The following is a 9,258-nucleotide window of genomic DNA, read 5'->3' as shown; positions in this document are numbered from 1 at the left end:
GCAGGGGGAATAGTTATATCTTGCATACCAGCAATAGCAATGTTTCAGTGGTAAGTGATCAACATAGTCTGTAAGCTCCCTGTCAGTCTGAATTTCCTTCTGAAAGCTTCCATGTGTTTTTTTCTGAAAGCCTCAGTGTTGCCACGCTTGAATATAAAAACTTCATTTGAATGCAAATATCCTTCCCCTGTCAGTAGCCCTGAAATCATTTCGGGGGAGTGAAGCATCCAGTGATTTCTAAGGAGTGTAGCCTGCAGTATTGGTGGAGAAGCCAGAAGCAGCAGCTCTGGTTAGTCACTGACAGGAACTCTTTTCCCCAAGAAATGGCAAAGGAATGGCAAAAATGACAGAGCAGACAAGCAGAGGTAAGAAAATATCTAGGTGCAAAGGAAGAGGACTGAATGTCCTGTGTCTTTGAGTAGCAAGAGTTGTGCTCTTGCTTTTCTTAGAGGAGGATCCCAGATGACTGATATTACTTTCTGTGCTGAGTAGAGCATAAGTGGATGTCGGTTCAATGAATTATTTGTTTTATTCTGTCTGTTCCTTGAACACAGTTTTAACATGTGCTTTTCATGCTCTTCCCATGCCCCTGAGTGGTAAGTGGGGCTTACAGGGGGGAATCATGTCTTTTGAACCATCCCACACACAGAAGACAAAGGGCTGGAAGTTGCAGTGGTCGACCTCACTATGTATTTTTCATCAAAGGACTACTCCAGCCCCAAGGGTATCTTTGGCAAGTAGTTAATAAGTGGTTCCTGCTGCTTTGTGCTGCTCAGTGAGAATGAAGGGATTTTTTTCTAGAGTCAGGAATCATATTCCTAGAATCCAATTCTTCTTTCTTCTCTCATACCAAAATGAATGAAATAGGTGCCTTGATTGCCTGGGTGGGATTGGGGAAAGGAGAGTCCCATGATAAAAAAATTATAGACTTTATCTCAGCAGAGTTCTACATTTGGATTTTGACAGTAGCTTTGATTTTTCAGCTTTCCATCTTTATCCTCAATTAAGCTCTCTTAGTCTGTGATATACTGACCTATGTGCTTTTCCTCCTGGGCTTCACTGCCCTTCTCCACACCTGCCATTCACCCTTTTCTGTGGCACGAACAAGAATTCAATTTGAAAGTTACCATGAGAATCTGCTGAATTGGGTGTCACTGTTGCACTGTATCCTATTTCAGACCATCCTCATACCTACAATTTCATATTCTCATGGTTAGGTTTATCTACTAGATATTCTCCTGGTTTACTTTGTACCTATTTGGATGGAGATAAGCAGGGAAGATGTGTTGTGATTAAAAGGAAGAGCAGCAGGAGTCCAGTATTTCCACCACCAGTGCAGTAAATTCTGTTGGTTCTGTATTCCAGCCAAAATGGCAGGGCTTCAAGAACAGACTTTGCCTTCCAGTAGCGCCCTGCCTCAAATGTGACTGACAATGGAATTAATGGGACACGGACAGTGGCGAAGGGGTAACATGAACTCATGTTTCATGTACTGCACAATGGTCTTGCCTGCTACTGCTGATTTTCTTCAGAGCAACAGCAGCAGCAAATCTTCATCTGGCAGACATTTGCACCTGCAGTTCTTAAAGCCACTTCACAAGTGTGCAGGGGCAGCAGCTGAAAGAAGCAGTAGGCCAGCTTTGGTTCACCCAACTGTGTCAATACCAGAAAGCTTGGTAAGGCAGTGAGCAAGACACTGCTCTCAAGGACCAGCTTACTGTCTGCCAGCCAGATAAATGGGCATGCATATTTCCCAGTGGGTGCACACACAAGCTCAACCTGAGGCCTTGCAACCAGCGTGAGACCTGTATCCACCTTCAACTGTATTCATGCCTACTTACTGCTGTCCATCACTCTGGCAATAGTACATTGCAAAGGGGCATGAAAGCAGCTGGAAGTGTGTTATCTGTGTTTGATTTGCTGGGACAGAGAGGCTTCCTCTCTGTCAGGAGCAGTCTCCCCACGGTATGGGTGAGGTGAAGAATTACTAGATCAGCTTCTGTCAACCCAGCAAGCAAATCCCTAGAAGAGACTCTAAAATTACTGATATCAAACATCTGTAACAGGATGTCCTACAGTGTACTGTAGAGCTCATGACTGAGTCTGCAGGCCTTTTTACAGGTATGGGATAGGGTATTAAAGTACTTTGAGAGAACCAAGGGACACTTTTGCAGCAGCATCATTTAGGAGGTGAAGGACTGAATTGTGGTCTACATTTTGATGGGACTTGGGCACTGCTGCTTTATGATGTTTGAAGAAACCACTGCCTCTGTGCGCACAAAGAATAAATTACCTTCCCATGACTGACTGACGTGATTACATCCCATTTGTGCAGTACATGTGAGAATTTTGCACTTTTTGGCCTAATGTTGTTCCTGGTTTGTTGAAGCAGTAACTCTCTGGCCTTTTTTGTAAGATCTTATGGATACACTTCTTAAAGGACAATGCCCTCCTGCCAAAAGATTTTACTCTAAATAAAACATACATTATGCTTCACCTTGCAATACTTTTTGCTCTAACATTTAGAAGTCACCATTAAGTTAACAGAAGTAACAAAAAAGTTTTCTTGAGGTGGGGGACTGTGCTGATGTCCAAGCCAGAACAAAGCTCTGAAAGAGGCCAGTGATTGCTTTTAACTAATCAGATGTTCTGAAAAAGAAAAACTATTGTTGCCAAAGAAATAACAACAATGTAGGAGGAAGGTGGGGGGAGCTACTTTAAAAAAAAATGGAAATTAGAAAACAAAAGCTCTCTTTCCCCATAAAGCAAGAGAGAACTCAGATACTTGTCTTTCCTGAAAGACAGGAGGTTGCTGGGTGCTAATATGAACAACTGAAAGAAAATTAAATGAAGCTCCACCTTTCAGGGACCCTGCCATCAATGTTTTGTTCTCGTGCCAAACTCCTGGACTATAAAAATCTGCCTATAAGCCAAGAAAAAACACTTCCCTGAAAGGATTTTCAAGTTACCGCTCCATGGCAAGATGGAAATAAAAAAAGGGGGATCATTTTGGATCTTCTGCCTAATTTGGAGTTGTTGCAAGGGCAAAGAACCTGTTCAGATAGGTAAGAACAAAATCTAATTCTCAGATTACTTACTCTCATATTACTCTCCATAGGTGTAAAATAGAGTTGACAAATTAAAATGTGTAATATATTAATGTAAAAGCTGTAGATATGTCAGACACTGTTTAACATTGAACATTTTCATCCTTATTGTCAACTCTTTAAGTATTTTACTTTTTTTACTTCCATCACTAGGTGGTGTATCAATTGTTTTATGTCTTAAGTGACTAATCTTTAAGAGGAGACCCTCTGGATGCAGGTTGCAGGTTGCAGGTTGCAGATCACACACACACACACACACACACACACACACAAAGGTGACACCCCTTTCAAAACATTTCACTTATATTCTTTATAGAAGAATCATAATAATCATCATAATGCCAGCTAGACTTGATTGACCAGTAAGAGATGTTGCATTAGCAATAATCACATTTTTTTGTGGTCTTCTGTACTCTTACCTCCTGGTTTGATTTTGAATGTCTTACACCTTTACCACCATGCTTAATACACAACCAATTGATGTAACAGTTGTTGCTGTCCAAGTAATTCTAGCAATTCCAAGAATAGCCAAACTTTCTCATTTGCCCTCATTATTGTGTAGAAAAGTGCTAAATTGCCCTACTCTACTTTAGTGCTGTGACAACCTATGGCAAATAACAGTCCCTTTAAAAAGTGACTGTTTCTGTAAGGACTTCATGGCACTTGAGTTTGTGTCGCACATTTCAAGCATTAAGATCTGAATTTCTCAGTTTTCCCCTGGTAATTCTTAGGCAGGAATATTTGGAATCACTGAGTGCATTAATTTTTTATTACTTCAGTTTTTTGTTTGATCTGTAGTGGATGTTACCATGTTGATATTCCTAAACAAGCTACCTAAACAACACAAAGAAATTTGCCCATTTTCATTTGTCATTCTTTCAGATGAGCCTAGAAGAAATGCCAAACGCATTTTGTAGCAAGCATATATGATATAATTCAGGGTAATTCATGTTGTCTTTGTGAAGCTCAGTGGCATGAACACTACTTTCTGAAGTGATACCTTATATGCACTTAGGGTACGTATCTATTTGACAGAGGTACAACTTAGAGGTCCAAAACATGAGTTTTGGTAGAGAAGAAAGAACAACTAGCTCTGAGCTGACTGCTGAAGGTGGTAGCAACCTCAGCCATGAGGCTGTGATCAGTGGCTGCTGTTTTGCAGTAGAGTCATGCCACCTATGATATCTCCTGGAAGGGACTCAAAACAAGACTTTGGATGTGTCTACAGTGTAAATATAGACACAATCTCTATAGACAATGCAGAGATGCATGCAGTTTTGAGAATCTTGTTAGGCACATATGTAAGGAAGGGAAGCCGAACTTGTTCTGCTTCACTGTTAACCTAAAGGAGCCAGGCCTAATCTGCTTACATTGGAGGTATCTCTGTCATCAACTTCAAAAGATCAGGGAGATGAAACTCCTTCCCACAAGCTACTACCTTCCAGGAGTTTTTATTTTTTGTCTTTGAAAAATCCCTCCTTTAATGTTTTTCAACAGAAAAAGGGCAAAGCACCTCATACGCGGTGAATTTCTAAGCTCTCTTCCTATGACTTTTTCTTTAGTCCAGGTCTCTACTGTCGGTAGGAGTGAATGTGCCACCTGGGGCAATTTCCACTTTCATACATTTGACCATGTTAAGTTTACTTTTCCTGGAACCTGCACATACATCTTCGCTTCACACTGCAATGACAGCTACCAGGACTTTAACATTCAGATCAGACGCAGCGACAAGAATAACTTCCTGATCTACTTCACTGTCACCATTGATGGAGTGATCTTGGAGGTGAAGGAGACAGGCATCACCGTGAATGGGAACAAGTGAGTAAAGACTGTACTGTTGTTTTCTTGTGCTGCATTTTTGCTGCTATGTGTCAGCAACAGGTGGCCTATCTAGGAAGTGGTCCTGTTCTGCAGAGGTGCAAGTGGCTGTGCATGGTAAGTTCTCAGCTCTTTGAATAAGGTATTGTGAAGAGTCCACCCCACAGTGATGGAGGAGGCAAGAATTCTACTTCTTAAACTACATCTCTCAGGGATCAACACCAACAAGTTAAGCAAAAGGCAATGTATATGTTTTAAAAACAAAAGGTGTAGGTTTCCTAAATGTTGCTTTGATTTGGGAGGCAGGGATGGAGGGAAGTACATAAAAGCCAACAATTTATTTATAGAAAGTTAAGATCTTGTAGAAGCTTTGTGTGTTTCTTTTCTCAAAACATTATTTCTGTGGTACTAACCCTACTGCTGTATGTTGCTTTTCAGGAACAGATGGTCCTTTTATGTTTTCGTTTCCAGATAGATCCAGTTTCCAGATAGATTCCAGTTTCTGTTTCCAGATAGATCAGTCTTGAAAACTGCACTGCTTTGCAGATCAGAACTTGCTCTGGGATGTTCTTATACATGAGAGAGAATTTTCAGAAGTCAAAATCCACACCTTTAATTCTAATTGAAAATGAACTAGAAAGTAAACTGCAAATAGAGGGATAAGAATACTCCATAAGTGAAAAATCATATGCAAAAGTAGCTGAAAGTTGGGCACAATTTTAAGGGCAGTCCTCATGAGAAGCAAAGAGTTCTGCTCCTAGAATATAATTATGAAGGGCCAAGGCAATCTTTGACTCTGGGAAAACCCCACACAATCTTGTTGGAGAGAAAATTGCAATCATATGGCTGTCTTCTCTTGACAGCCTTCTAGAAATAACCAGATAGAGAATAGCATCTATCACTAGTTGTAATTATAGTACCAAAGCCCATATGTGTCTTCTAAATCGAAGGGACAAGAAATCTCCTAAATTTTAGCCATTTTCTGAATTTCTAAGTTTTTTAGATAGTGGGAAAATGAACGGCAATTGTCTTGATAAGAGGGAAAACTACTGTAGGTCTGAGTCACATCTGCAGGTGAGTAACAGAACAGAGCTCTTTTCACATCTCTGAGAATCCCAAATGTCAAGGAAATCCTGAAGGGATAATGATAATCTGCAGTGTCCTCGTGGAGGGCATTTTCCCAATATTGTGTTCTTATTCCTTATAAACTTTTGGGTTAGGTCCTAGGATATGTAAAACAAGCAGAGCTCCTTTGGTGTCAGTTGAGTGGGTAATGTAGTATCAAAAAATGGCCAAAATACATTGTGTTGTGGATTAAGGTGGATAAAAGGTCACAGTGGACAATGTGATCACACCTAAATTCAGTGCATTCGGCAGATGAAGACTGACTTTGAAAAGAGTGTTTCCACATCTTCTTTAGTTCCTTTTGACTCTAGGTTTCCTTTCTATATCTCTGGGAGAGTTACATCAGTCTTTTTTTTTGTTTGTTTGTTTTTAATGCAATCTGTTTTGTTCCCTCCAATTTCCAGGATCCCCATGCCCTTCAGCTTGAAGAGCATCCTGATTGAGGACACCTGCACTTACTTCCAAGTCACTTCCAAGCTGGGCCTGACACTCAAGTGGAACTGGGCTGACACTCTCCTAGTATGAACAGCCAGTTAGTTGTTTTTCTCCTGGTGAAACTCATCAATGATGAAAAGCAGAGCTGGATGCAGGCACTGTGTTGACAAAAGAAATTGTGAGAGGAGGGCAGTGTCACTGTATCCATAAGCTGATAGGGAAATACCAAACTAGGTAATAGTTTTATGGGTCAGGGTCATGGAGTTCATGGAGCCCCAACCCCTAGGCATTTCCAGCTGATTTTCTGTGACGAGAGTTACCACTGCTAACCCTGGATATAACACATCTGTAGTTACTTCCTTGCTCCATGGGGCACTGGCAGCAACACAGCTAGTCCCTCCAGCTCTGACTTGCTGATTACTCTCTGCCTCATGCACATCTTGCATGGGAAACTAATCTGTGTGACCTTGTTCAGACCTTGGCCTATGTCATTTCAAAGCCATGCTATGAGGAAATTCCCCTCTAAAGATCTACCCTGTAATATCCTCTTCTTCAGCTGTGTATTTACACTTTTGTGTGTGAACACTTATCCTTCAGAATCAGGACTGAGATTAACTAAGTGCAAGTTGTATGACGCTTTGTGGCTCAGAGACAGAGAGAGGATAAAAGGTGACTAGAGAAAAAAAATATCAGGAAGCAATCAAATGGTACTGAAATTCTGATTTATTGAAGTATTTGCTTCCCCCCTTCCCCTGTACTAATTAATACCTAAAATATTAAATGCAGTACCTGTACACAACTGCAGACTGGACACAATTTTAGGGTGACACACTTGTAGGAAAAGCACCACCTTTTTTTGTGGACCTGAGCAATGCCAGCACTATCCTCCAAGTACATAGGAGTAATTAGGTGCTGTAGTTTTTTATCTTTATTTCCCCTGAGTATGGGCACAACAATTAATGCTGGGCAGATCCATTCCTAGAAGTGCTATAAAGGTTTCCATTTACCCTATGGACTGGAAAAACCCTTAGATATGGCTAAAAGCAAACTAGAGGCTGCTTCTTTGCAGCATCCAGCACTAGAGCACAGTTATTTGACCTGCCTGGAGAGGAGCTGTGGTACCATGGAAGAGGTAAAAAATGTTTATATACCAGTGTATACTGGGAGACACTGGTTTGAGGATTAGTCCAGTATTCAGCATGCTTCACTTAGCTCTTTAGTTGTTGGAATGACAGTTGCTAGAGGATTATCTTCCTTATCTTGAATTCAACCTGTCTACAGGTGAGTTTTATGACAAGGTTGTAAAAGAAAAGGAGACTGCTACAAATTGAGAATCAGCCTTTCTACATGAACGACTTCGTAACGTGTGCTGCTGATGTGGGGAAAAGCCTTTAAACTCTGTGTTTCCTTTTCTGTAGCTGGACCTGGAAGAAACATATAAAGGGAAAATATGTGGTCTGTGTGGGAACTATGATGGCAGTGAGAAGAATGACTTGATTTTGGATGGTAGGTCACAAATACAGCATATTCCACACAGAACAGACCTGTAAATAGATGACATGAATCTTGATATCTGTATATTTATCAGGGTTTTGGATTTCCTGATGGGCACATTAATATTTCTATATACAGGAGATGTATTTTAAGAGTTTCTGGCATGATTTGGGCTTCCCTGCTGTTTTCAAACTTGCAAGAGTCTCAAACCTCTTTGACCCAAATGAATTGCTTGGCAATCATGCAGCAACACTACCAGGTTTCCCACTGATAATAACATAGTTTAAGGAAATGCACAAGTGCATTTTCTGTTCTTCCATTTTAATCATTCTACATGTGATTATTTTTGTCTCTTTAATGAGATGAAAGCATCAGAGAAATCACAGAGATTTCACTGAGCATCTTGGAAGAAACTGTGGTGCCATCCACTGACACCTTCAGATATTACAAATAGCTGAGGCTACAGTCCTGCAGCAGGTTGTATCAGTGAAGAGAAACCTGCATCCTGAGATATTAACTGCAGGACTGAAGCCAAGGTGATAACAATGTCCCTTAATATAAAACTGGGCTTCTTAAGTCACCAGAAGAACATTGTCATCTACCTCACCCATTCAGAAAGAATCCTGGGATTTGATTACAAATACTATTTGTAGTGATACATTTGGGTGTCATTTTCATATTTTGTATTAAGTATTGGACACATTTTAATCATGTTTGTGCCCTATACTTCACAAGTGCAATATGTGAAAACTGAAGATGGCTCAAATTTTTCTGAAGAAACAATTTTCTACTGAAAAGCATTGCTCTAAGAAAACCAAACTCTTCTCGTATGCATCTTGTTCCACACAAAACAGGTTCCCATGCCTGGGGACCACATGGCCTCCCACATCTTTCCTTTCTGCTCTGAATACATGCTCCTCTCTGGGATGAGCAGGCAGAATTCAGTATACTTGTCCAGGCTAAAATCCACTGCATGTAAGGGCCCAAAATTTTTCATTACCTACAGGCTCTTTCCTCTAATCAGGAAGAAAAATCCCATATCTGCATGAAGTAGTTCTTCTTGAAACTTTGTTCTTTATATTCTTTAATGTCAGTTGAGATCCTTGGAAAATCACATGGCTCCAAGAGCTCAAAGCTTTTAAAGACCTTCTGTTTCCAAAAACATTAGTGGTAAAGCACCTGAAAATAATGATTTAGTAGAAATAACTAATATTTAGGGGACTGAGTTAGTATAGGAGAATAGATCTGGTCAGAAGTCTGTCTATTAAACATTGGGGGG

The 9,258-nt window shown here is 40.5% G+C and overlaps 1 protein-coding gene across 2 annotated transcripts in view; it reads left to right on the top strand.

Annotated features, from left to right (window-relative positions):
• Nucleotides 1-213: 213 nt before the first annotated feature.
• The window catches only part of LOC114070207 (mucin-5B), a 46,098-nt gene continuing 37,053 nt past the window's right edge, over nt 214-9,258 (top strand). For both annotated transcript variants that reach the window (XM_027907453.1, XM_027907454.1), the window contains exons 1-5: nt 214-365; nt 2,867-3,065; nt 4,670-4,925; nt 6,455-6,569; nt 7,904-7,991. In XM_027907453.1, coding sequence (XP_027763254.1) covers nt 2,984-3,065; nt 4,670-4,925; nt 6,455-6,569; nt 7,904-7,991 — 541 coding nt within the window. In that variant the 5' untranslated portion in view covers nt 214-365; nt 2,867-2,983. The remainder of the gene's footprint in view (nt 366-2,866; nt 3,066-4,669; nt 4,926-6,454; nt 6,570-7,903; nt 7,992-9,258) is intronic.

The sequence above is a fragment of the Empidonax traillii genome, unplaced genomic scaffold (assembly GCF_003031625.1).
Source record: "Empidonax traillii isolate 1590-97213 ecotype Southwest subspecies unplaced genomic scaffold, ASM303162v1 scaffold1471:size203803, whole genome shotgun sequence".
Classification (NCBI taxonomy): Eukaryota; Metazoa; Chordata; class Aves; order Passeriformes; family Tyrannidae; genus Empidonax; species Empidonax traillii.
Note: the sequence above shows the minus strand (reverse complement) of the source record. Positions and strands in the feature narration are given on the sequence as shown.